The 26237-nt window shown below is 43.1% G+C and overlaps 1 protein-coding gene across 4 annotated transcripts in view; it reads left to right on the plus strand.

Annotated features, from left to right (window-relative positions):
* Positions 1 to 26237, plus strand: part of MED27 (mediator complex subunit 27) — a 216944-nt gene that overhangs the window by 63516 nt on the left and 127191 nt on the right. For all 4 annotated transcript variants that reach the window (XM_030919938.1, XM_010372838.1, XM_030919939.1 and 1 more), the window contains exon 3: positions 3294 to 3424. In XM_030919938.1, the coding sequence (XP_030775798.1) occupies positions 3294 to 3424 (131 nt within the window). The remainder of the gene's footprint in view (positions 1 to 3293; positions 3425 to 26237) is intronic.

Consider the following 26237-nt stretch of genomic DNA (forward strand, 5'->3'; position numbering starts at 1 on the left):
TTTGAGACGGAGTCTCGCTCTGCCGCCCAGGCTGGAGTGCAGTGGCCGGATCTCAGCTCACTGCAAGCTCCGCCTCCCGGGTTTACGCCATTCTCCTGCCTCAGCCTCCCGAGTAGCTGGGACTACAGGTGCCCGCCACCTCGCCCGGCTAGTTTTTTGTATTTTTTAGTAGAGACGAGGTTTCACCGTGTTTGCCAGGATGGTCTCGATCTCCTGACCTCGTGATCCGCCTGTCTCGGCCTCCCAAAGTGCTGGGATTACAGGCTTGAGCCACCGCGCCCGGCCCCACATTAGAACTTTTATAAGTTGCTTTTTGAAATAGAGTTGTTTCCATGCTACAGACATTTGGAGATAAGTATGTTTATTGAAATATATTTTTATAGAAAATATTACAGAACCTGTAATTGAGAACTTATGGCAGTATTTTGGGGAGTTATATGTTTCTAATGTTAATTTGTAGATTCACTCTGAACTCCCTTCTTCTGTTTTAGAACCATTGGCTGAGTGAAAATTTTCCAAGAGCCTCTTCAGATCTAAACTGTGTTCCATGGAATGGAGTATTGGTGCTTAAATAATGTATAATCCAGTTGGACAGGAGCTGCCTGTCAGTTTTATTAACTTTGACCTTTTCTCCCATTATAAAGGTGGTTCAGTAAATATTTAATGGGCCCCTATAGATCTTGACAGTCAGAGCCGTGTTCCTGGAAACTGGGATACATATATATGATTAACAAGTGCTGCTTAATCATTATGAGTCAGCTCTCAAGGGCAGATTTTGTTTTGGGGGAAGAAGAGTCCTTCCACCTATGTGTGCTATCAGAGGTGCACTGTACATTGAGAGCATCCAAGATGGCCGAGGTTTCAAGGGAACCCTTTAAAAGACAGACAGTAGTTAGCATACATTTCTGCTGTTTTGGGTTTTTTTGTTTGTTTGTTTGAGCAAATGATCAAAATGATGCCAGGTGGGCAAAATCACCCTGCGACTCTGCATAGTTAGCAGGACTCTTCCACTCAAAGAGTCAGCAGGGCTGGAATGGCTGAGCTTGCATGGACCCTAATAAATACAAAGGAGGAGAGCCAAAAGGAGAGACGATTCCTTGAGCCAGGAGGAGGCCCCTGCCAAGCTGTCTTTCCCTGTAATTCCGTAAAGCCCCGTGCATATTGCACTCATTGCAAATTCTGGCAGGGAAGATCGAAACCCAAGTAGCTGACATTTTGAAACATTGTCTGTCCCTTGCCTCCATTGATTTCCCACTTAAGAAATCTGTAGGAAAAAAACAAATTTGAGCAAAATTCACTGGTCTAAGATGAATTGTTAGAGTCAAATTATGACCCCCCCCCCCGCCCCTTTTCCACCCTGAAAAGAGCTCCATCTTTATTATGAATGTGATGTATGTTTGTCTTGTGTTGGGCACCCGTAAGGCTCCCACAGCAAATCGACCAAGTAACTCAAGAGCCTGTTAAAAAGCAGTATGGATGCTCCAAACACAGTCATACTAGATCACTGGATATCCTCGTTTTTATAGCCACTTTCCAGCAGCAGATCATTTCAGTTGGTTTTGTTTTCTTTGCTCTCTATTTACAGGCGGCCCTGTGGCTTTAGGTGAGGCCATTTATTTTTCAGAACGTTATTGCCCTTTGCATCCAAGGACCAACCCCTTTTATATGGTGGTCGCCAGTTTCATTACTGTGAGCTGTAATGCAGCTGACTCGGCAAAGAAAATCTGTGCCTTGGAAGAGCGTTTTGAGAAGAAATTGATTCAGAGCTTTAGAATGAATTACTATTTGTATGTTTAGATAATTCTAAATAAATGTTTGAAAGACCTTGCTTAATTTGAGAAGAGAGGAAGAAACACATTGGATGTTATAAATGGTCTCTATCCAAGTTCTTAGCTTGGCATTTTCACATGTGAATCTTTTATTTACATCTGCTCAAAATTGGGATACCTTTCAAGGATAATTTTATTATAGCGATATTGATGACAACTCTTATGATCTAAAATACAAAAGTATGGGATTAGAAAGGGAAGCTAAAAGTTATTGTCATACGTCAAATTGGTTATAAGCTTCATTTAGCAAGGAGTGAGAATGATGAGTTATATTTTAAATCAGAATTTCCTGATGGTAGGTATAAGGGGATTGACTGCATTAGGGCACAAATGAGCTTTCTGTAGTGATGGAAAGTTTCTTTATCTTGATTGGGATGGTAGTTATACAGGTATATACACTTGTCAAAACTCATTAAACTGTTCACTTAAAATGTGTGTATTATATTTTACATAAATTGTAATTCAAAGTCTTGTTTGGTTTAGAACTGGGCAGTATCATTTATCTTTCCCAATAATAAATTGAAGCACAGAGAAGTAAAGTTGTCTATCCTGAGTCACCGTGAAGCTCAGCAGTTTGTTCAGGGATCAAGCAAAGGATGCTGGCACCAGACACATTTAAAGCATGCTGCTGCTTTACCTCCATGACACTGTTCCAGTTGCACGTCCATGGACTTGAAATTGGCTTCTCCACTCTGTTCTCTCTAATGAGCTTATATCCATTTGTATACGTTGTTGTAAGATATATTCATGAGCTTGTTCTTATGATTGATATTTGTAATTTAACCATTTAAGAGATAGCGCAGTGGTTCTGAATGCAGACTCATAGTATGTTTGAATCTATGTATGATAAGCCATGTCGTGGTCATGGTGTGCTGCAGTAGGCTACAAATTCTGTGGTTTTTATTATAAGCAAGATATGATGGTAGCAAGACTTCCCAGAACTAACTTTGTCTCTAAGGAAAACCTCTGGATTTTCTTATTAAAAAATTACATAGGCTTTAAAACCATTTACATAAAGCATATGAATAGTAGTGAAAAATAAGAAAGTAAAAATCACTCGAATTCTGCTACTGAAAAGTACAGTTAGCGTTTTAGAGAACTTTTTTTAAGTGCCTCTCTGTTTACAATGGAACCTTTTTTTCTTTTAATTCAACCAAATGATATTGTGAAGTTCTTTCTCTATTTTAATCAATTTCACAGTCATTTGTTGGACATTTTGACTGCTTCCAGTTTTTCATCATGAGGTAATGCTGTGATGAACAGTCTTGTTCTTGTTTCATTTCCTGTTTGTCTGATTATCTGTTTATGGATAAATTCCTTGAAGCAGAATGTGAGCAGTTGTATTTGAAGTTACTTAAAATGTTCTAAGGGATAAGATTATCAGGCATTGCTAGTTTAATACCATTTGTCCTGCTTTTACCAAATGCTATTTTTCTTTCCCTTTTGTTTTGTTTTTCTCTGCAGTTGCAGTACCATGCAGGACTAGCATCTGGGCTTTTGAATCAGCAGTCATTGAAGCGCTCTGCTAATCAGATGGGAGTATCTGCCAAACGTAGACCAAAGGCTCAGCCCACAACTCTTGTCCTACCACCTCAGTGAGTGATGGGTTTGAAAAATTACTTTAGTACTGGGTGAACTTTTTTACTTTATACTTGTTTCGGGGTAGTGGAAAGTTATTGTATTCTTCAAAATTCCTCCCTCTCTCCCTTCCTTTTTTTGAGACGGAGTTTCGCTTTTTCACCCAGGCTGGAGTGCAGTGGCATGATCTTGGCTCACTGCAACCTCTGCCCTCCCCTGCCCTGTCAGGTTCAAGCAATTCTCGTGTCTCAGCTTCCCAAGTAGCTGGGATTACAAACGCACACCACCATGCCCAGCTAATTTTTGTATTTTTAGTAGAGATGGGGTTTCACTATGTTGGCTAGGCTGGTTTCGAACTCCTGACCTCAGGTGATCCACCTGCCTTGGCCTCCCAAAGTGCTGGGATTACAGGTATAAGCTACCACACCTGGCCCTGAATTCTTTCTTTCTTTTAAAAGGGCATCTATTAGGATTAGAAACCAAGCATGATGGTAACATAATTTGCATAGATCTTTGTGAAACAGCTATAATGCAGTTTATTTTACATATTTTGTATGTGACTTTTCCACCTAGGATTTTAAGAGACCTCACGGCTTATTATTTGTTTCCTTATCACATTCCCAAAGGTGGTAGAATATGAGTACAGTTATCCTTACATTATAAATGAGACAGCTGAGGAGCACCTTTGGTTAAGCTGCAGTCCACCTAGAGAACCTGCTAGAGCTGAGATTAGAATAAATGCTAGGTTCATTTGTTCATGTTTAAAAATAGTAATATATGTGCTCTTCTTTTTCCCATTAGGAAGGATAACGGATACAGTAAGATTCACAGAGCATACAGTTTAATGATTTTTTCACACTTGTGTACATCCATGTAGCCACCACTTCCAGAATCCCATAAGGGTTCCTCCTCATTGTTCTCTGTCTATACCTGTGCTGCCCTCCTTGCCAAGTTTAACACCATTCTGACTTCTTTAAACAGTTAATATTCGCTGGGCGCGGTGGCTCAAGCCTGTAATCCCAGCACTTTGGGAGGCCGAGACGGGCGGATCACGAGGTCAGGAGATCGAGACCATCCTGGCTAACATGGTGAAACCCCGTCTCTACTAAAAAATACAAAAAATTAGCTGGGCGAGGTGGCGGTCACCTGTAGTCCCAGCTACTCGGGAGGCTGAGGCAGGAGAATGGCATGAACCCGGGAGGCGGAGCTTGCAGTGAGCTGAGATCCGGCCACAGCACTCCAGCCTGGGCAGCAGAGCAAGACTCCGTCTCAAAAAAAAAAAACAACAAAAAAAAAACAGTTATTATTGCCTGTCCTTGAACTTCATGTAAGTGGAATTATGCAGTGTCATTTTTTTGTATGAGCTTTTTTTCACTTAACATCATATGTGTTAGATTCATCCAGTTGTCCTTTTCTGTTGCAGTGTAGCCTTCCTTTGAATATGCCACACTTGATTCATCCACTTGGTTCATTCAACCTGTTGGGTTCTTTTGTATTAGAAGCCTTAGTGGGTGAGTGCAAAGGCTCACTTGATGATGTGGAATGAGAAATGTGGGCACATCAGTCCCTGTTTTGTCAGTGTGCACACTCCTCTGGGAGGGCCAGACGCCTGAGAGGCATTCCCCCGCCTGTCCTGCTCACTTCGTGTACCTTCCTCTGTTTACATCCTCAGTTACAAACAGCATTCTTTTCCAGTCCAAGGGAGTGTTTGCATATACGACTTGATTGTTTACCTTTGCTCAAGGTCTCATTTTGTTTGGTTAGCAAATATTTATTGTACCTACTATGTGTCAGGCGTGTTTCTAGGCCCTAGGGATATAAACATGGGCGGGACAGACATTGTCCCATCTTTGTTAAGCTTTTCATTTCGGGGGTGGGAGGAGACCACAAAAGCACCCCTCGACAAATTAATAAATTAATGCCGTAATTTGTAGTTATGCTTCGTGCTAGGAAGGGACTACAGAGTGGGGGAAGGTATGGGAGTGGGGGATACTGCTTAAACAGGGTGATCAAAGAAGGCTTCCCCGAGGAGCCAACGTGAGGCAGAGGCTTAACAAATGAGGAGGAGAAAGGCCAGTGAAGAGCCGGCGGGATCCCAAGGGGTGACTGCTCTGGGGATCCTTTCTCCAGCTGCCACCACTTCCGTGATTTTCAGGCGTTCTTCACAGTTCACACTTGCTTCCAGGATAGGAGGAACGTAACCAGCCAGCCTCGACAAGTAGCTTGTGTCTGCTGCTTGCACGCACAGGGGCCATGTTTTTCAAAAAGAAGCTCACTACAGGGACAGCTGCTTTTAGTGATGCAAGCCAGAGTTTTTACTATTTGGCAGAACACTTCTTAAGGGCTGTTATTCTATCTGTTGTTTCTCATGTGTTGATTTGGTGATTCTGCAAATCTCAACTTTCAGCTCTCTAAAGTCTAACGGGCCTTGTAACTTGTCATTTTCCCTGCGTGGATTGTCTACTGAGGCAAGATGTTTGGCGAGAAGTAAAAGACTTTCTAATGGTCCCATAAGACTGGAGCCAAAAAGTGTTTGTTGCTAACTCTCTCTTGACAAAAGTCAGTTCTTAGTCCATCTGTTCACCATTTGTTAATTTGCATTGGCTTGAAACCTGTTTACAGGTGACATGCTATTATGAGGACACTTAGAAACTATTTTAAGCATCAGGGCAATCAACAGACTCTGTTCTCATGCCAAAAAAAAAAAAAAAAAGAGCAAGAGGTGTTCACAACTGCCATTATAAATTTATAATAAATCACTCAAAATAGTTTCAAAGAGAAGTGGTTACTATGTCCTAAGAATACAACATAGAAATGATTTCCTATACTTAGTAGCCTATTTCCTGTGAAAATTGACTGCTACCTTTTCACATCATTGAGCTTTTTGGGCTTACATTATCCTGGAATCCCATTATAGAACTACTGTCCGGTAGGCAGAATCTATATCTAAAAGACATCAGTTGCCTCCCCCACTCCCCTCTTTGTTTCTTTTTAGAGGCAGGTTCTCCTTGTGTCACCCAGGCTGGAGTGCAGTGGCGTGATCACAGCTCGTTGCAGCCTCAAACTCCTGAGCCTAAATGATCCTTTCACCTTGGCCTTCGAAAGTGCTGGGATTATAGATGTGAGCCGCTGCACCCCACCTTATTGCACTTACACTGCGCACCTACTATGTGCCACTCATTATGCTTGATGTTGGCTGGAAATACAACATGGCTGCCGCCCTAAAAAAAGTTTTGTTTTTCTTTTTTAAGCTAGGAAATAGAGCAATAATAGTATATACATAATGTAGATTTTGAAAAAAGTTATTGAGATTAGGATGGATATTGTTCTAGACTTTTTCTATGAATAAATCATATATAGTTTTTAAAAGCTATAGTTTTTTAAAGCAATAAATAGGTTTTAAAAGCAAAAAAATCTCAAAAAAGGAGTATATTATAGTATTTTTCTATTTCATATGTCAACATTTTATTGACTATAGTTGTGAAATTTAAGGGAGCATAATTTGATCTATGGAATATTCAAATTTGCATATCAATACTCATCTTATGGTTGTATTCTATAGAAGACTCCTTTTTACAAAATTTTTATTATAAGCACAACGTAACTATAAACTAACTTTTTGTCATTAAGAAAATCCTTTCAACCCCCTTATAAAACACTGAAATCCTCCAAGATTGCTATGTTAATTAATTATCTATTGCTTCATAACAGATTGCTCTAAAACAGTGCTTTAACAGCCATGAGCATTATCTCTTACAGTTTCTGTGGATTAGGAATCTAGGAGTGGCTCGTTTGGGTGGTTCTGACTCAGAGCCTGTTGTAAGGCCGCAGTCACCTGAGGTTTGGCTGAGGTTAGGAGTTCCACTTGCAAGGTGGCTCACTCACATGGCAGGCAGATTGGTACTGGCCATTGGCAGGAAATCTTGGTTCCTCTCCACCTAGGCCTCTCCACAGGCTGCTTGAATATCCTCATGACATGGCTTCTGGCTCCTCCAGAGCCAGCAACATAGGAGAATGAGAGCTAGGCAGCAGCCATCCTTTTTATGACCTAATCTCAGAAGACACATAGCGTCACTTCTACCCCATTCTGTTCATTTGCAATGAGTCATGAAGTTTGACTGACATTCAAGGGGAGGGGATAAGGCTCTCCCTTTTGAAGAAAGACATGTCAAAGAATCTGTGGACATATTTTAAAACCATCACATTGCACACAGGAACAATGGCTGAGCCTGTAAACCCCATTCACTTATTTATTCAGTAAACATTTACTCAGGGCCTACAAATGCTCAGTTCTATACACTGGGCTGGGGATTCGGAGATGAATAAGATATAATCTTGGCTTTTGGGAAGCTCTAAGTAGAGACAGGAGCAAACAAGGAGCAGAGCATCATAGCAACATGGACCAAGTTGACTGACATGACCTTCTTCCAGTGCCTGAGAAGGCCACGGGCAGAGTGGGGAGGGAGGTCCATTTGGGGTAGCCCAGCCGCCCTTCACCACATTTCTCTGCTACTGGCTGTGAAGGATGGAGGGTTTATTTCATTGAGAGTGCTAGATGCTTTCTTGCATAGGCTTACAGGATTCTAAGGAAAGGTTTTTTTTAAAACAATGGAGGAAAGCAGTGAAAGGCTCACATCTGGGTTCCTCACACACCTTTCTCTGCAACCCCGTACGTGTTAGTGCGGTGACGGGTAGGTTTCTGCGTGGCTTGTGTTAGCAGTTGGATGGCACTAAGGCTGCTACAGCAAAACTGCTAGTTCTGCCCAGCTGTGCCAAGAACACAGGCATGGCAAGAATGAAGGAGTTGTGTACGATGTGTTTGTTTTTAAAATCCAGGGCTCCAACAGTAGTAGTCTCTGAAGACTCAGATTCCTCCCTGAGCTCCCATAGAATGAGTGATTCATGGGATTAGTGATTCATATCTTTCTCCCCTTCCAGAGAAGCTTGATAGAAGATCAAGATCTTGTTCACGATGAAATGTATTTTATCACGTGTTAGCGTTCAGAGAGCACTAATAAAGTGACCTCACTACTAGGATTTCCAAGTGCTCAAATTAAGTTTTTTGCACAAGGGGCACTATCGTTTTCATAAAGAGGCTGTGTCCACTGTTGCTGTGTAAACATTGTTGGGCTTTTGAGCCTCATAGGATTGAGATCAGCCTGGAGAGTGGCTATCTTATTTAATTGATCTATAAGTTATATATTGTGATATCTATGTATTTATTATTTGAGAGATGTAGCTATGTTTACCTATGTTCTGTCTTAGCAGCCTCGATTTTCTAATCCAGTGTTGTGTGCTTTTGTGTTAACATGGAATATTGCTTTTAATCAGTATGGCCAGGCTGAATGGCCTGGGACTTCTCTGAGTTTCAACAACTTGGCCTGATGAAATGTCGGTTTTCAGTGACGGCAGAGGTGACTGTGTTCTTATCTAGCAAACCTAGATCTTATTTAGGTTTGAGGGAAAACAAATAGCTTTTCAGAAAGCTTACTTTGAAAACTATTACTTCCATGCCCTGGAAGTTGTGGGGACAGGCAGTTTCTCTTGCATTATATTATCTTCCATGAGAAGATTCTGTCTGCTTGATTAAGGGCGCACTTGTTTCCTGGGCTTCATTCTCTGTGGTCCCTGGGGGTGAGCTATTCATGCTCCAAGCTAAGAACAGCCCTTCTGCTTGTTGATGGATCCCTCTCACCTACTCCTGGCCGTGTCTCCATTGGTCTCCTTTTTCCGTCCTACACCATCATTTTTTCCCTTTTCTCCTGATTATTCTCATTCATAGATAAAACATGCTTACCCTGAAAACCGTTCCCTGTAACAACACACGCCCATGACACCATTCTGCCTCCCAGCTCCCACCTCATGTCTCTCTTTATAGCAGAACTCCTCCAAAGAGTGGATTATACTTGTCTCCAGTTTCTCTCCCACCCCAGGCAACTACTGTTCTGATCTCTATACTTATACCTTAGCTTTGCCTCTTCTAGAACTTCCGTATTAGTGGAGTCATGCAGAACATAATATTTTCCTTCTGATTTCTTCTACTCAAAAACATGATGTTTTTGAGATTCCTTTATGTTGCATGTATCAGCGGTTGGTTCCATTTTATTGCTGAATAGTATTTTTTGATGTTCTTTGGATCTTACTGATGCCATTTCCTCAGCGTTTGCATCTGTTTCAGTATCTTGTAATACTTTCAAGAGAGCAGAGTCCTCACTTTCCGTTTCGATTCTTGGATGACTTGCCTCTCAGGTTTGAATAACAACACCACCACAAAAACAGCATGCAGTGACAAGTGTTGCTGGAAGGAAGTGCCACCCATTCAGGAGGTAACAGGGATAATGACACAGCACTCACACCTAGGGCTTCCAGTGTTTGAACAACAGATTGCCTTTGGTACGGCCACTGATTTGGCTCTGGGAATTTAACTGAAAGAGGCTCATTTTCTGCTACCGCCTTGCACGTTAATTCCCAAGAAGATCATTGACTTGAAATTACACATGGTGCTTATCCAGATGATTGGATCCTTTCCAAGATGTGTGGTAGATGCTGTTTCTGTTCCTGAAAGGCAGAGGCTCATGTTGTCTTTTGCTTGATGTAAAACCAGTGGGAATCACAGAGAGCAAAGCAGCAACTTGAATCTGTCTTTGGCAATAGTGATGCATGAAGGGTGGGTGATTGTTGTCATTGCTGTTTAAACCGAGCAAGGCAAACACTTGCCAGGATGAAGCTCATGAAACAAATCTCTTCTCATAGCTTCCTAACCATTACATCATTATCTCTTCTGTTACTCATTTTGAGACCTTTTTTAAGGGTTTTTTTTTTCTCTTCCCCACCCCCCCCCCCTTGCCATACAGGTATGAAACTCCAGGTTTCTGCAGTTCGATTACAAAAACCTGGCTCTAGATGCCATTTGCATAGTGACTGTGAACATGTGTCCTTGCAGGGACTTGATTTTCTTCTTGATTACCTGGGCTTTGTTTTGTTCCTGGACTCTTGGTATTTTGTTGAGGGCAGAATTTGGTTATATGCTGATTGATTTATATTAAATTCTTCAACTTTGATGGGACAGGAACCTTGAACAAGAATATCTGGCATCTTTTTTTATTGGAGTTGAATTTAGTTTGCCTCTGAGCAAAGTAACAGTGAGTAAACCATGAATGTGATGCAAACTGGTCCATTGCCACAAGCCTTGGAAATGCAGAGCATTGCCTCAGTTTCCTTTTCCAGGGACACTGTACAAAGGGAACAGGTTATTACCCAGACTAGCTCACCCTGAGCTTGGGCTGGTGGGCAGAGGTGTCGCCTGGCTTAACGTCCCACAAAGGAAACAGAACTTTGCAGCTGTAAGTTTCCTGAGTTTTGGAAAAAGTCATCAAAACTTGGGTAGAAATTTGCTAAGTCATTCTTTCCCCCACTGGCAAGTATTAAGTAACAATATTCATTAAATACCACAGAGAGGCTATGTAATAAAGAAATAATCCTAGGCCTAGGTGGCTATAACTCTCTAGAAGAGTTGAAATTGAGAATATAATTAAAGATTAAAACATTGTTTGCATTCTAGAACATGGAGAAATCTTTTCTCTCCATTGCGGGACCATATTAATAAGGAGGAGATCAGTTTCCAATAACCAACACTACCTAAGCTCATTTATTAATATCAGTCATGTTTAAGCTGTCTGACTCAGACAGCTGCTTTTGCCTTTTTCCTACAAGACTGGAGCTGTCTCCAGGAATGGAGAGGGATGCCACTCTTATCCCAGACATTTATCCATATCGATTCCATGTCCCGAGTGTGAATAGGAATGTTTTAGACAGCAAGGGTTACCCGTGTTAGGATCTTAGATGGAAAATTATTCGGTTGCCAAAAGAGAGGGATACAATGAATTTCAAGATTTAAGATCCCAATTTTGGTCAGTTTTTGTGCAAAAGTTAAAAGATGGGTTGGAACTAGCATACCTGCCAAAGTTTTATAATTGTGGCTCATGAAGGGTCAGGAGCACTATAGACATTACCAGACCACCTTGATACGGTGACAGAAAGAAACCCTTCGTGGTCAGATACCTGGCATTCAGAGTTCTTGAAGCCAGTCACACTCTCAGACTCACACAGGAACAGAGAAAGGCCTTGCCTGGTTGGATTGTAAACGTTTAACTGCCCAAGCACTGTTTCTTTCTCCTTCTGCCTTTTTGTTCCGTTTGTCTTGAAGTAGACTGAGAAGGCCAAGGGTATGGGATCATCTTCCTTATGTGTCTCATCTCCGGTGTTGCCTTGTCCTCATCGCTCTTTAGAGTTTCTCATCTGAGGCATCAGAGAAGTCACACCCAGTAATAGTTGCTGAAATGTCCTTTTTTATGTGTTTATTTTATGTACTCCTGTTATTGGCAGGTAGAAGAGGAAAGTGTCTCTCTGAGTCTGTCTTTGATGAGGGAAGGGAAAATGTGATTCAGTGACTGGGCAGAAAGAAACCTTCAGCTTCTTACTCCTATAAGGCTTCAGTTTTGTCTCTTCCAAGGCAGTTGCCACTTTCTGCCCTGTGTTGTGAGACTTTAACTCCTTGAAGACTGGCGCTGCCCGTGTCTCTTTTATGGCCTAGTCTTCACTGTGCACTATTGGTTGAATGAATGAGTCCTGAAGGCTTGTTCTTCTCTGTGCTGCTCACCTGGCTGATGAGACTCAAAACATCTTTTCACAGCATGTTCTGGACGTGTGTTCCTACTGCCCGTGGCTCTTAGTGGATTGGAAGTGTAAGCGTTGGGTATTTGAATGGCCAGGAACCAAGTGCCGTTTGGACAGACAGAAATGCCTATGGGTAGGGCTCTGTAGCTGCAGGTCTGTCCCCAGTGGCAGTGGCGACCCTTCCTGCTGAGTGAGGATGGATAGGGTTGAATCTAGAGGTTCTGGCAGCGAGCGGGGCCCCAGAGCCAGGCAGAGGCCTTGCAGTGCGCTGCTGCAGGGAGAGCAGGCCCCCGGGGCTTGTGAGCAGGGGCTGATATGTGGAAAGTGGTATATTAGGAAGATTAATCAAGTAGCAGGATGCAGATAAATAAGATAGTCCTTTGTAACTGTTTAAAAGATAATTGGTTCATGTTACTTATCTTTTATCCCCTCTCTGGGCAAGAGAAAAATCTCTGGGAGAAATAAACAAGGAATCCCTCATAAATATTAATGCAAAAATCTGTCTGTGGAGAATAAATATAGGGACATTTTGTTTTAAATGCTCTCTGTCGTTACGCTTCATTAGCATATATGTTGTAAAAGTTACTTTTCTCCCCTTGAGAGAACCGTACTCAGTTCAAGAAGCCACGGACTGACATCGTAGCCTGTCAGGGATGGAACACTTTAGGTGGACAGGAGAACTGATTCGCTCCCCTGCTGCATCCCGGGGGGTTTCCTTGGTTTCCTCCTCTTTAGAAGCACTGGCCTGTGGCAGAAAGCTGGGAGGAAGTCCTGGAGGGGGAGGGGGAGAGCAGAGAGACAGAGTGAGAGAGAGAATTTGTGTGTGTGTGTGTGTGTGTGTGTGTGTGTGTGTGTTCACTCTGAAAGCATTTATGTACTTTCCACAGGCCAGGTGTATGTTTGACCACGCTGGGAATCTAAAGGTGCAGAAAGTACTACTGCATTTAAACAGAAAATTAATGGGTTTCATTTGAAGCACATGAAGTTTGAGGTACCCTTAAATCTTGGGTGAAATGATTTGATGAACCAGATTCACTTTAAAATACTCCAATCCCCCCTTCCCAAAAGTGCTGAGCGGTGGGGTGCGGAAGGGGAGTGTGGACAAATAGTTGCTGATTGGTTGAAACTGCGTGATGAGAGCGTGATACTGTTCATGAGGATAGGGAGGGTAGAAGTCTCAGAGTGGATATGTTCTGCCAGTGATTGTGGAGGGAGACCAGAAGAGCAGGCAGAGGAGTTGGTGACAGAGCCCTGCCACCCCATCCCGCCTATCCCTGCCTCCCCCTGTCTAGCCTTGCACTAGCCAACCCTTCAGGCCCACCTGTCATGTGCCCCTTGCAGCCCTTACTATCTGGTTCTGATCCTGGCCTCACTCTCAGTTCACCTGACCTATGTTTGTCTCAGACCCATTGTGACATAGACTAAAATTTAAAACCCAGTGTCTTCCATAGATACTGACTCAAAGAGAAATTGCATAAAATAGAAAACTGTAATAAAGAACCTGGCCATTAAGCACTAAGTTGAATGTGGCAGCCTGCAGAAGCAGTTTAAAAATTATATTTCATTGCATCCTCTAATTGCATTTCTCCTTTACAAGGTGATTTTATCCAGGAAGACAGCTGTCTGGTGTGGTTATTACATCACTGGCCATTATTGGGCAAAGGAAGAAAAGAAATGGGTGGTTGTGTAGTACAGCTCATCACATAGAAGCTGGATCCTTTTTTTTTTTTAAATCTCTCTTTGCATAACAAAGAGCTTCGGGATTGTTAATATTTCACACCATGCCATCCGCAACTAATGCTGGTTGTAAGTGAAACTCTTTTGTTTCAGATCTTGCTGTTCTTTCTTGGAATGGAAAGTAATTTTAATGGTTTCTTTTTTTCTTTTTCTTTTTCTTTTCTTTTTTTTTTTTTTTTTTGAGACAGAGTCTCACTCACTCTGTCCCCCAGGCTGGGACGTAGTCAGTGGCGTGATCTTGGCTCACAGCAACCTCCACCTCTCGGGTTCAGACGGTTCTCCTGCATCAGCCTCTGGAGTTGCTGGGATTACAGGCATGCACCACCAAGCCAGGACAATTTTTTTGTTATTTTTAGTAGAGACGGGGTTTCACCATGTTGGTCAGGCTGCTCTTGAACTCCTGACCTCAAGTGATCCGCTTGCCTCAGCCTCCTGAAGTGCTGGGATTACAGGCGAGAGCCACTGCGCCTGGCCAATTTTGATGGTTTCTTGATGCCTTTTTCTTTCTGTCTCTCTGCCATATAGATTTTGGCCCAGAAAGCAAGTCCCTGGTTAGGGTTATAAGTCATTAAGAAGCAGTAAGCCAGTTTCTCTGTTCACGTGTGTTGGAGATTGCGCCAGCTCTCACAGGCACAGTGACCTCAGTAACATGAGAATAGGCATGCATGGGAAGTGGCTTTGTCTCCTAGCTTGAGTCTTTTAGGGCAGAATGGATTTTATTCTGGTTGTACCAGTCACTCTGAGAGTACTCATTTAAAATAGATACACAAGAATTCTTAATAATAACATGAAAAACCTGTTTTCAGTGCAGATTATACTTATTTCTAGCTTGCTGAGACATTAAATATCTCTCTAATTTTGGTTAATGTGGAAAGAACTGGACATTCTTTGTGTTTGGAGGCAGTGGTGAGGGGGATGGGTACCAAGTGTGTTTCTAAACCTCAATTAATCTCTGAGCTTAGGGCCTGCTGGCCCTTAGGAGAAGTGGTCAGGGCCAGGCCTCACTGTAGGGACATCTGACAGCTGAGTAGTAGTAGTAGACTATAATGGGCTGCCAATTAAAGGGACCAGCCAGCTGATGCGGGGACCAGCCAGCTGATGCGGGGCCACAGCTTTGCTCTGGAGGTAAGGGGGTTTTGGAACAGGGACTCCCAGCCCTAGCTACACATTAGAATCTTACGGGGAATTGTTTCGGGGAAGAGGCCCACGTCATCCATATTTTTAAGCAGCTCCCAGGATGATTCTCACATGCAGCTGAGACTCAGAATCACTGCTCCAGAAGGGGTGCAAGGAATGCTCCAGAGATGGAGGTCTCTGGGCCAAGAGTTGTCAGAGCATCTATACCACAAGGGAAACGAGCATTGTAGGGGGAATGTTGGCAGAGCTGACTTGTTCAAGGCCACAGATGGGAACCTGCTGGAATTTGGAACTTAGAAGAAGGTGGATCCTAACTTTGTTGCTTCCTTGTCAGCTCTGGGAATGTATCTGGTATCATCAATACCAATTGTTTTCCTGACCTGTTTTAGCTTTTGATGCTCAGATCCACAGAAAAAGATAGGCTGGTGACTTTTTGCTTTTTTTCTTTTGAATATATTATTTCATATTATAATAGTGGTTTGATCCTTCTAGTTAAATTGGTATCTGTGACTAAGCATATTGCATTGTCATTTATATAAATCAGAAGTATACAGTTTATTGTGATCTGATGTATATTCTTTTTTCCTTTATAGCTGTATTTTTTCAGCTTTATTTGAGGCTACAAAAATATAATCAATTATACCTGTTTAAAATGTACAAATTGTGACACATGTATATACCTCTGAAACTATCGCCTTACTCAACATAATCAAGACAATGAACATATTTCTTACCCTGAAAATTTCCTCATGCCCTTTTATCATTCCTTTCACCCTCACCCCAGGCAACCAGTGATCTGCTTTTTGTCACTATAGATTAGTTTGCGTTTTCTAGAAGTCATATTAGAGGAACTATACAGCATGTACTTTTTTTTTCTTTTTTTTTCTTTGAGGCAGGATCTTGCTTTGTCACCCAGACTGGAGTGCAGTGGTGTGATCATAGCTCACTGCAGCTGCAAACTCCTGGGCTCAAGTGATCCTCCTGCCTCGGCTTCCCAAGTAGCTGAGACTACAGGTGTGTGTCACCACACCTGACTAATTTTTAAGTTTTTTGTAGAGACCTTTTTTTGTTTGTTTGTTTGTTTGTTTATCTGCTTTGGCTAGGTGTGGTAGCTCACGCCTATAATCTAAGCACTTTGGGAGGCAGAGGCAGAAGGATCACTTGAGCCCAGGAGTTCAAGACAACATAGTGAGACCCTATCTCTAAAAAAAAAATTTTTTTTTTAATCTGACTTTTCTACTCAGCATAGTCATTTTGAGATTCATCCATATTGTTGCGTGTATCGGTAGATTATTTCTTATTATTGCTGTATAGTATTCCACCGCTTGGATATACTGCAGTTTGTTTATCCATTTATCTGTCGAAGGACAACTGGGTTGCTTTGGCTATTAATAAAGCCAGTATGAACATTCATGTACTAGTCTTTGTGTGGACATGTGCTTTCTTTTCTCTTGGGTAAATATTGAGGAGTACAATAGCTAGGTCATATGGTAGGTGTGTGTTTAACTTTTTTAAAGATACTGCCAAGTTGTTTTTCAAAAGGTTGTGTCATTTTTACCTTCCCACCAGCAGGGTATGAGAGTTCCAGTTGCTGTGCTTCCACCAACACTTGACATTGTCCGTCTTTTTAATGTTTAGACATTCTGACAGGTATGCAGTGGTATCTCATTGTGGTTTAACATGCATTTCCGTAATGAGTAATGGTGGTGAGCATGTTCTCGTGTGCTTATTTGCCATCCGTGTATCTTTGGTGAAATGCAGAAAAAGGCTAAGGTTTTTTTTCCGTGAAAGGAAATTCTGAAAACCTGTATTTCTCAAAAGTGATTTTACTTTTGATCAAAAGTGATTTTACTTTTGAGAAATACAGGTTTTCAGAATTTCCTTTCATGGCTTTGAAGATGCCTTAATATAGAGCCTCTCTTAGATCAGTTTTGTATTGATTGATTGGTGAGTGTCCTTTGGATAGCCACTGTCTGTTCATCATTCCACCAGTTGCTGTGGGGAATTCAGAGAAAACAGTAGTTGTGGGCTGGAACACCAAGGAGTCCAAACACTGCAAGTTTTGCTTGAGTGTTTCATAGTGTTTCTTAACCTTGTCACCTCCTTTCCTGTACAGATGTGATAGCTGTGGGACTGGAGTTGGTGCTTTTGACAGGCTTTTAATTAGTTTGTCCTGATTTTTTATTTTCTTTTGGTAGAAAAACTTATCTTTGAAGCACTGAAGTCTAGATTCTTGCTCTTCTTTATCTGTAATTGTTATTTTATTTGCACTATGCTTTTTATTCATTTTTGCAATTCAGTAAATAAAATCTAATGTCTACAGTGTTGGGTGCTGGTATTCAGTGATGAATAACCTTCCCTTAAGGAGCTTGCAGTGTACCTTGGAGACCAGCAAAGAGGCCTTTTGGATCCAGAAGAAGGCCCTTCTTCTGGGGTCAGTGCCAAGGTGATCCCCATTTTCCCATTCATCTTTGTCCCTTAGAAACCTCGTCTTTAACCCTTCAGTAGCCACACCAAGAGACTTTACCAGACTTGGGTCTCACATGAAACTTACAAAAGACGCTGGTCTCTGACACTGATGGACACATCATGATAGGACAGGACCAGCTCTGGGAATTTTTTAGTGGACCCAGCCCATAGATAGACTTCATTATGGATTGTTGAGCTGAAACTTCTTGTCATCCTCCAACTGTCTCTTACCCTGCTGTTTTGGGGCTCCGGCAAAGATATTCCCCAGGTCTATCTTTTAAAGGAATGGAACTCTTTCTTTGCAGCTTCCCCAGGTCCCCACACAGGGAGTTCGATTTGCTGGGTACTTAATGTCCCCAGGGAAGAAACCTTGGGGCATCACAGTGTTCCAAAGGTTTCCTTAGAAGTCTCTGACAGTCTCAAATTTTTGTTTCATATATTATCAGCTCCTTCAGCTAGCGTGAATCCCAGGCACAATTGCTCTAGAAAGCTGTCCTTTTCCTATTTGACAGGTAACAAAATAGATTTAGTTTTTTTTTTTGTTTTTTGTTTTTTTTTTTTTGGTGGACTTGGGCACTGTGGAAAAAATAAAACAATTGAAATTAAGTAAATACATTAAGTAAATCAAAGCCTTCAATTTCCTTTTCCCTCCTTCTTCTTGTCCGTTAACATGGATGTGCCTCCCAAGTATGGCTTGACCAGGACCTGACTTTACACATCAAATGTGGGGCTAGGATTGATTTGTACAGATCTCCCCCCACCATTCTTTTTCCTTATTAATACTTCTTACACTTTTTAATTTTAAACAAAGGAGCACTTAGAATGTAAAGGTCTCCTATGACCAATTAATTCAGTGCAGTTTATTGAGTAGGCGTTTAGACAGTAGATGGCATCGCCCTCACCCCTAGGGAACCTCTGATATCATTGAGCAGTATTTAGAGCGTCGTGAAAACCCAGACCTGGAAGAGCCACAAGGCATCGCCTTTCTACCCTCATTTCACAGTGAAGGAAACAAGGATGCAGATAAGTGAAGCGTTTTTCTCCAACGAGTTCTGAGACTTTTTAGTAACAGATCCAGGCCTGGAACCTCTTAGTTTCCCGGCTCCTGTGACGCTCCCACTGATAATCTACCGCTGTCTTCCCTTCTTGGAGGAGAGGGAGGGGCCAATGCAGGAGGAAGGAAAAAAAAAAGCAAGATATAAAAACTGTGTCTTTTTTTTTTTTTTTAAGAGGATGCTTTTGAGTGGTATTATGGAATCACTACCCCGTTTTGCTGTTCGTAGCTCTCCCCAAGTGCGCTGCTTCCCTTTTTGTTTCTGAGACTTGCATGTGAACCTTGCCCATTCCTTCTGGTTCTTTGTAGATGGAGGGGATGGTTTCAGCACTTGCGTGCTAAGAATTAGAGCTTTCTGCTTCGGTGCTCCTGTGGCCCTGGAACTCTGCCCTGTTAGCAGTGCTTTTTGGCAGAGCAGCAAGACTTTATCAGCCAGTGGGAACAGATATTTCTGTTCTACAAATGAGCCCAGATTTATAGACTCAGAGTTCAAAGAAATTAGATGAGAGATCACCAACCAAAGCATTCTACAGTGAGGGAAGGAACACCATCGGACTGGTTAATAATGAAAGCCACCGCACAGAGCACTCATGTAGTTTGAACGCTGTCCTTTGAGAGGTACCGTTACTCTCCTCAGCTTTACAGAGGCCAACGCCGAAGCTCCCACCTTGTCTGGAGTCTCCCAGCTGGGAAGTGCTGGGACTGGGATTCAAACCTGGCTACAGAGAACCCGGCATCTGCACGTCTCAGCTGTAGTACAAGGCAGAGAATTAGGTTCTCAGGAAGCCGAGGTTGAGTTGGAGTTGGGCTGCAGTATATTTATTTGGGATCACCCCCTGTGAAAGAAAGTGGGAGGAAGCAGGACTTCTGGGGGAGATGGCAGCCTGCGGTGCAGGGCTGGCAATGCCTCGGTCCACTTAGGGGATCTCTGCAGCCGGGTTACCTGCCTTGTCCTGTGTCGGCTGAAAGATTGGGCCTTTGTACCCCTGCCTCACTCAGTCACCATAGGCAGGTGGCTCCAGGAAAGCTGTGACCTCAGTGAGATAGCTGTCTGCAGCACAGGCTGATCCTGAACGTGCCGATAGCTGGAGGCTGTATGCCGATTGCTGTCCCCTAGCCAGGCCGCGGGTTCTTCCTGGAAGAGGATCTGCCATTGCATCTCCTTGTCTACCCTGATCTTTATCAGCTGTGATACTATTACTAGATGGCTAAGCTCCAGCATGCTGGAAGTTAATTCTTTATTCTCCTGAAGTGGCAGATTTGTACAACCTTTCAACATGATAAGATAAGGGCTTACAGAGGAGAAAAACTTGACTTTTAATTTTAATTTTATTGTTTACAATGAATACCAACTATTAAACTACAGTTGACCCTTAAACAACACAGCGTTAGGGGTACCCACCCCCCACCATAGTAAAAAATGAGCATGACTTTTGACTCCCCAAAAGCTTAACTACTAACAGCCTTACCGATAGCATAGCTAACACATATTTTGTAGGTTGTATGTATTATATACTGTATTCTTACAATAAAATACTCTAGAGAAAAGAATATGTTATGAAGAAAATCATAAGGAAGTGAAAACGTATTTACTGTTCATTAGGTGGAAGTGGATCCCCATAAAGGTCTTCATCCTCATTGTCTTCATGCTGAGTAGATACAGAGGAGGAGGTTGGTCTTGCTGTCTCAGGGGTAGCAGAGGTGGAAGAAAATCTCAATATTTAAGTGGACCTGTGTGGTTCAAACTCATGTTGTTCAAGGGCCAACTGTGCTGTGTTCTTCGCTGCCAGACACTTCTGTATCACTGCATCTCCGTGTCTTCTCAGCTACCCCGTGTTGCTCAGTTCTACTTCTACAATTCTGCTATGTACATTTGAGGAGCTGCCCCTCCAGGAGTCCAATGGGGCCTCCTTCCTGAGGGAGAGCTTAGAAGCTTCGTGGGATCAAGATCAACTATAGCCTCCACCTCTGCAGTTAGTCTCGTTCTCTCTCTCCTTGGACATCCATTCCAGATTTGGCTCACCCTTAGCTGTGACCTCTGCTGGCTCCAGTGGCTCCGCCAGTGGCAAGACCCAGCACTTCATCCCTGGCAGGTCTGAGCCCCTCATCGTGGTGCCCTTCTCAGGCCAGGGTTGCTATGTCTTCATTCATGGTCAAAATTGAGCAAGCGAGTATCCAGGGGTACCCCGGCTCCACAATATTTGTCTCTGCTTTCATTCTGTAACAGCAACCCCTGCTTTTTATGAGCAGAATCAGTTTGGCAAGATGGATGATGACTCTTCTTTTTGACTACTGGTCCCTGGACCTGGAGCCCAAAGTGCCCAGGTGGCAGCCATAGCTTATAATGCAGTGAGATTCCTGCCATTCCCAGGCAAAAATGTGGGGATCCAGACTTGGGCTTTGCAGACCAGGATCCTTAATTCTGCAAAGCCCAGAGGGGATGCTTGAAGTCTGCCATGGGATATCAGGAATTATGGAGTGTAGAGGACACTCCTGCTTCCTCCACTCGACTCCCAGACCCAAGTATTCTTCCTATTAGGGGAGAGCACCATAAAAAGGTCTTTGATTCAATACATGTACTGCATCCTGCAGGATGGTGCCCCATCTTTGCAGAGCAGTGCCTCCAAGCTGGTGCTTCAGCTGTGCCTTCAGTAGGTAGACCACGTCTGCTGGGTGGTAGTATGTGATGTTATCAATGGATTCCATGATCATGGGCCTACTACAGAAAGTGGGTTCCTTTATTTGATATAATATTGTGTGGGATCCAGTGCTGGAGGTTCAAAGATTGTCACTAAGCCCTCGGATGGTGGTGCTGACTCAGGCCTGGTGAGTCAGAAGGGCAAACCCTCAGTTGGAAGGCATGTCTATTTCTGTTGGACAAATATCTGGCCTTCCAAGATAGAAGGAGTCCATTAACTTGCACCTAGTCGATGGTTGGGCTCCTTGAGGAGTAGTGCCATTTTGGGAACTTGATAATGGTCTCTGTCATTGGTAGAGGGGATTTTTTTTGACATTAGCAACTAGATCAGCTTTAATAAGTGCAAGTCCATGCTGTTGGGTCCATCTCTGTCACTGTGGCCACTTGATTCATGGGTCTATCATGCTAACAATGTGATGGCCGATTTCAACTGCTTGGGTCACTTTTCTGCTTGGTTGTTTAATGCCTTTTCCATGGTGGGTGATGACACATGACACACAGCTTTTCTACCCTTCATGTCCCCTCCCCATATGCCCACGTACATATCCATACCTCATACTTTCTTGTCCTGATTTTCCAATCTTTTTCCTTCTAGGACCTTGACAATCTGAGCAGACAACTCACTGCTGCCCATGAGTCTTCCTGCAGTCTGGCCTTGAGCTGATGCTTTTCCCATATAAAGGGCATTGCTTGAAGCCCTACTCTTTGGGAGGCTTTCCCCTCACAGCTGTCTTTTCTGTCACCCCGAGTGAGTTTGTAATGCAGCTGCCATGGATTTTTGGCTTTTACAATCACATGCCAGAGTGACTGGTCTGTAAACCAAGCTTGGACATTTCCCCCTTCCTCCATATGCTCATGTAGGATTCCCCCAGGCAACCACAGGCATGAGCTAGGGGAGGGCCGCTGGGACTACTGCGGTGGGTATTGTATGTTATAACAGAGGGCAGGAGAACTTGCCCTAAGTCAGAACTCTAAGTGTATATTGTTGTCTATTTCATGGAAATATGAACTGTTCCTGAGTCTTGTTTTTGACTGGGATATAAAGAAAGGCATTTACTAAATCAGTGGCTTTGTATGACCTGAGGCCATATTGTTCTGCTCTAGCAAAGATGCCACATCTGACACTGTGGTGGCAATCAGGGCTCCCTGCCTGATTGAGCTTGCAGATGTCTGCAGTCCTCTGGGATTCATCAGGTTTCTGCAGGGGTCAGGCTGGTAAATGAAACAGACGTAAAGTGGGACCACTGCCCCCTGTGTCCTTTAGGCCCTTCAAGGTGGCACTAATCTCTGCCAGTGCCCTGGGATGCAACATTGGTCTTTAATGCACTATTGGGGGTGGAGGAGGCAGTGCAGAAGTAGGGTGTATCAGAGACTTCCATTCAGCCTTCCCTACTCTGGTGGATCTTACCCCATAGACCAAGGAACTAATGTGGTGGTTGTAGAAATTGTCAAATACAGTAAGTTCTCATTTAGCATCATTGATAGGTTCCTGGGAATTACGACTTGAAGCAAAACAATGTATAACAAAACTAATTTTACCCTAGGCTAATTGAAGTAACAAGAGTTAAGTTCCTGTAGCAAAACATCACCAAACTTCTAAATAAAGACCAAAATACTTCTGATATTAAACATTGAAGTAAATGTGAGCTATACATACATTTAAGAAAGATTAATAGAAACAAGATAATTATTTACCTGCTTATTCTATTTTAGGGCATTGGGTGGCTGGCAGCTATCCCAGCAGCTTAGGGTGCCAGGCAGAAACTAACCACGGACAGGATGCCATCCCATCACAGGGCACACTCACACACACCCGCTCAGACTGGGACAATTTAAATATACCAGTTCACCTAATGTGCATGTCTTCAGGATGTAGGAGGAAATCAGAGTGCATGGAGAAGACCCACACAGACAATGGGGAGAGCCTGCAGACCCCACACAGACAGCGGCCCCAGCTGGGAATGGATTTTTTTCCTCTCATCGATGTTAACGAAATGTGTTGAACAAAGCATTGTTTGAGGACCTGCTGTATGTCGGTCTCAATTAGACATGATGAGATGGGTCTGCGGACCCAGTGGATGGACCCACCGTAAACTAGACCTTGGCCAGGGCTCCATTTATTACCTGCTCCCCATGTGCCCCTACTCGGAACGGGGACATGATTAAGCCTCAGGTCTCTGAGAATTGGTGTTAACTCTAAGAAGTGGCTTTCTGCAGCTGACGCTGACCCTGTGTGAGCCAACAGCTGGCGCCCACGTGTTGACTGTCCTCCTACAGCTGGGCAGCATTCCTGAGGGGAGCTGAGCAGACGTCTCTGTGTCTCCCACCCTCTTTCGTCCTCAGCTGCGATGCTGTTGTTGGATGGCTACGATCAAGAATACTTGTATTCGTTTCTCCCCCTTCCCCTAGTATTCTTTTTGGTACAACCTTTCAACGTGGTAAATAAGGGTCTGTAAGGAAAAACTTGAATTAAAAAAATATATATATGAATAACAACTGATGTTGAACTATGGTGTTATTTATCCAACAGATTTAGGTAAGGCATGGTGATAGACTCTAGAAATACAGAGAGCCCTTGTTCTCAGGAATTTATAGTCAAGCTGGGGATTTGGAACATCCTGCATATGAAAATAAAGATGTATAGGCTAAACGAGCAGGTTCTGGAGTGAGATTTCAGGGCTTGAATCCGGGTCACCCATGCCCCATCTGTGTGCCTTGGGGCATCTTACTCAAACCCTCTCACCATTAGTGTTCTCATTTGTCAAATGGGGATAATAATGGAATGAGAGTACTGTATTTATGATACGGCGATCACTCAGTAGGTGCTAGCTGCTTGTGTATTATAATTATTGTTGTTTAGAGTGGCAGTAGTATGTCCCAGTTGAATATTGCGGGTGGTGAGTTTCCCAGGGATTCCAGCAAGGGGCAAGAAGGAAGGCTTATGGGGCAGATGGGCTCTGAAGAGTTATCTTTTATATGAATGTGTGCATTCCTCTTTAAAAGTAGGTACTGGGCCAGGTGCAGTGGCTCATACCTGTAACCCAGCTCTTTGAGAGGCCACAGCGGGAGGATTGCTTGAGGCCAGGAATTCAAAAGTAGCCGGGTCAATATAGTTAGATCCCCATCTCTACAAAAATTTCTTTTAAAAATAGCAGGATGTTGTGGCACGTGCCTATAGTCCCAGCCTCTCAGGAGCCTGAGGAGGGAGGATCCTATGAGCCCAGGAGGTCGAGGTTGCAGTGAGCTGTGATCATGCCACTACACTCCAGCCTGGGCAGCAGAGTGAGACTCCCATCTCAACGAATAAATGAATGAAGGTACCAAAAGAGATGCAATATCGACAGATGGGAGTTTTGTAGATTTTTATCCCTGTTTGCATTGAGATGTGTTCCATGTCCACATCTCAAAAGAAAGATTCTGTTAATGGTGATAGAAATGATAACAAGGCTTTCCTTTCCTTTTTTTCTCATTGGTTCAAACTCAGATAAAATTAGGTCGCCTATAATCAACGTGGATATTTTCCACTGTGTACACATACTCTCATATTTCTTACACATGGAAGGATGTTGTTTTCTTTCCAAATAATATGGGAATTGGATATTGAAAGATAATGAAATGTCCTAACAGATGTGACTAGATGAACTTACACAAAGTTCAATTGACAGTCATTTTGGGTAAATGTCTTAGTTATTAATAATTGATTGTGACTGAGCGTGGTGGCTCACGCCTGTAATCTCAGCACTTTGGGAGGCTGAGGCAGGTGAATCACGAGGTCAGGAGATCGAGACCATCCTGGCTAACATGGTAAAACCCCGTCTACTAAAAATACAAAAACTTAGCTGGGCGTGGTGGCGGGTGCCTGTACTCCCAGTGACTCGGGAGGCCGAGGCAGGCAAATCACGAGGTCAGGAGATCGAGACCATCCTGGCTAACATGGTAAAACCCCGTCTACTAAAAATACAAAAACTTAGCTGGGCGTGGTGGCAGGTGCCTGTAGTCCCAGCGACTCAGGAGGCCGAGGCAGGAGAACCGCTTAAACCTTGGGTGTGGAGGTTGCGGTGAGCTGAGATTGCGCCACTGCACTCCAGCCTGGGCGACAGAGCTAGATTCCGTCTAAAATAAATAAATAAACAAATAAACAAATAGTTGATGTCTCCAAGACACCGAAAACTATTAGTTCCTTCTGAACCTTCGAAGAAAAATTAAATTTCATGCTATATATTTTGTGTTGTGTTTTATAGTATTTTAATTTTGAAAATTGTTAATTTATGTATGTTAAGTGTGGTGCCTTAAAACAGGAAATTAGATTAAAAATATCACAACTTATGAGAGGATGGATCATTTACAGCACTCAGTAAAGATTTGCCTGTTACTGTGACTGAGTTTGGTTCAGATCTTTGTAGGATGTGGGCAGGGATAATTGCTAAAGGTGTTTTTCTTGCTTCTAATAGTGGGATGAAAAACAGAGGCTTTGAATTTCTACAGCAACTAATGAAATTAGAATGTTCCTATCTATTTTTTTTTTTTTTTTTTTTTTTTTTTTTTTGAGATGGAGTCTCGCTCTGTCACCCGGGCAGGAGTGCAGTGGCCGGCTCTCAGCTCACTGCAAGCTCCGCCTCCCGGGTTTACGCCATTCTCCTGCCTCAGCCTCCTGAGTAGCTGGGACTACAGACGCCTGCCACCTCGCCCAGCAGGTGGCATTTGTATTTGTATTGTATTTTTTAGTAGAGACGGGGTTTCACCGTGTTAGCCAGGATGGTCTCGATCTCCTGACCTCATGATCCGCCCGTCTCGGCCTCCCAAAGTGCTGAGATTACAGGCTTGAGCCACTGCGCCCAGCTGTTCCTATCTATTTTCTAAGGGATTCCTGGCTCAGTTAGAGAATATAGAAATAATAACTCTGCTTTAAAATTAAGTTCTGAACAGTTGTATCTGAGGGTATTTCTCTGTCAACAGGTGCATTTAGGTCCCTGATGGCACTTGCATTTTTTGAAACACAGCTATACTTTAACATAGCAAGTGTCTGTTGTTTTGTATGGCTGCCTCAAAGATATATGGG

This window comes from Rhinopithecus roxellana, chromosome 16 (genome assembly GCF_007565055.1).
Source record: "Rhinopithecus roxellana isolate Shanxi Qingling chromosome 16, ASM756505v1, whole genome shotgun sequence".
Taxonomy (NCBI): domain Eukaryota; kingdom Metazoa; phylum Chordata; class Mammalia; order Primates; family Cercopithecidae; genus Rhinopithecus; species Rhinopithecus roxellana.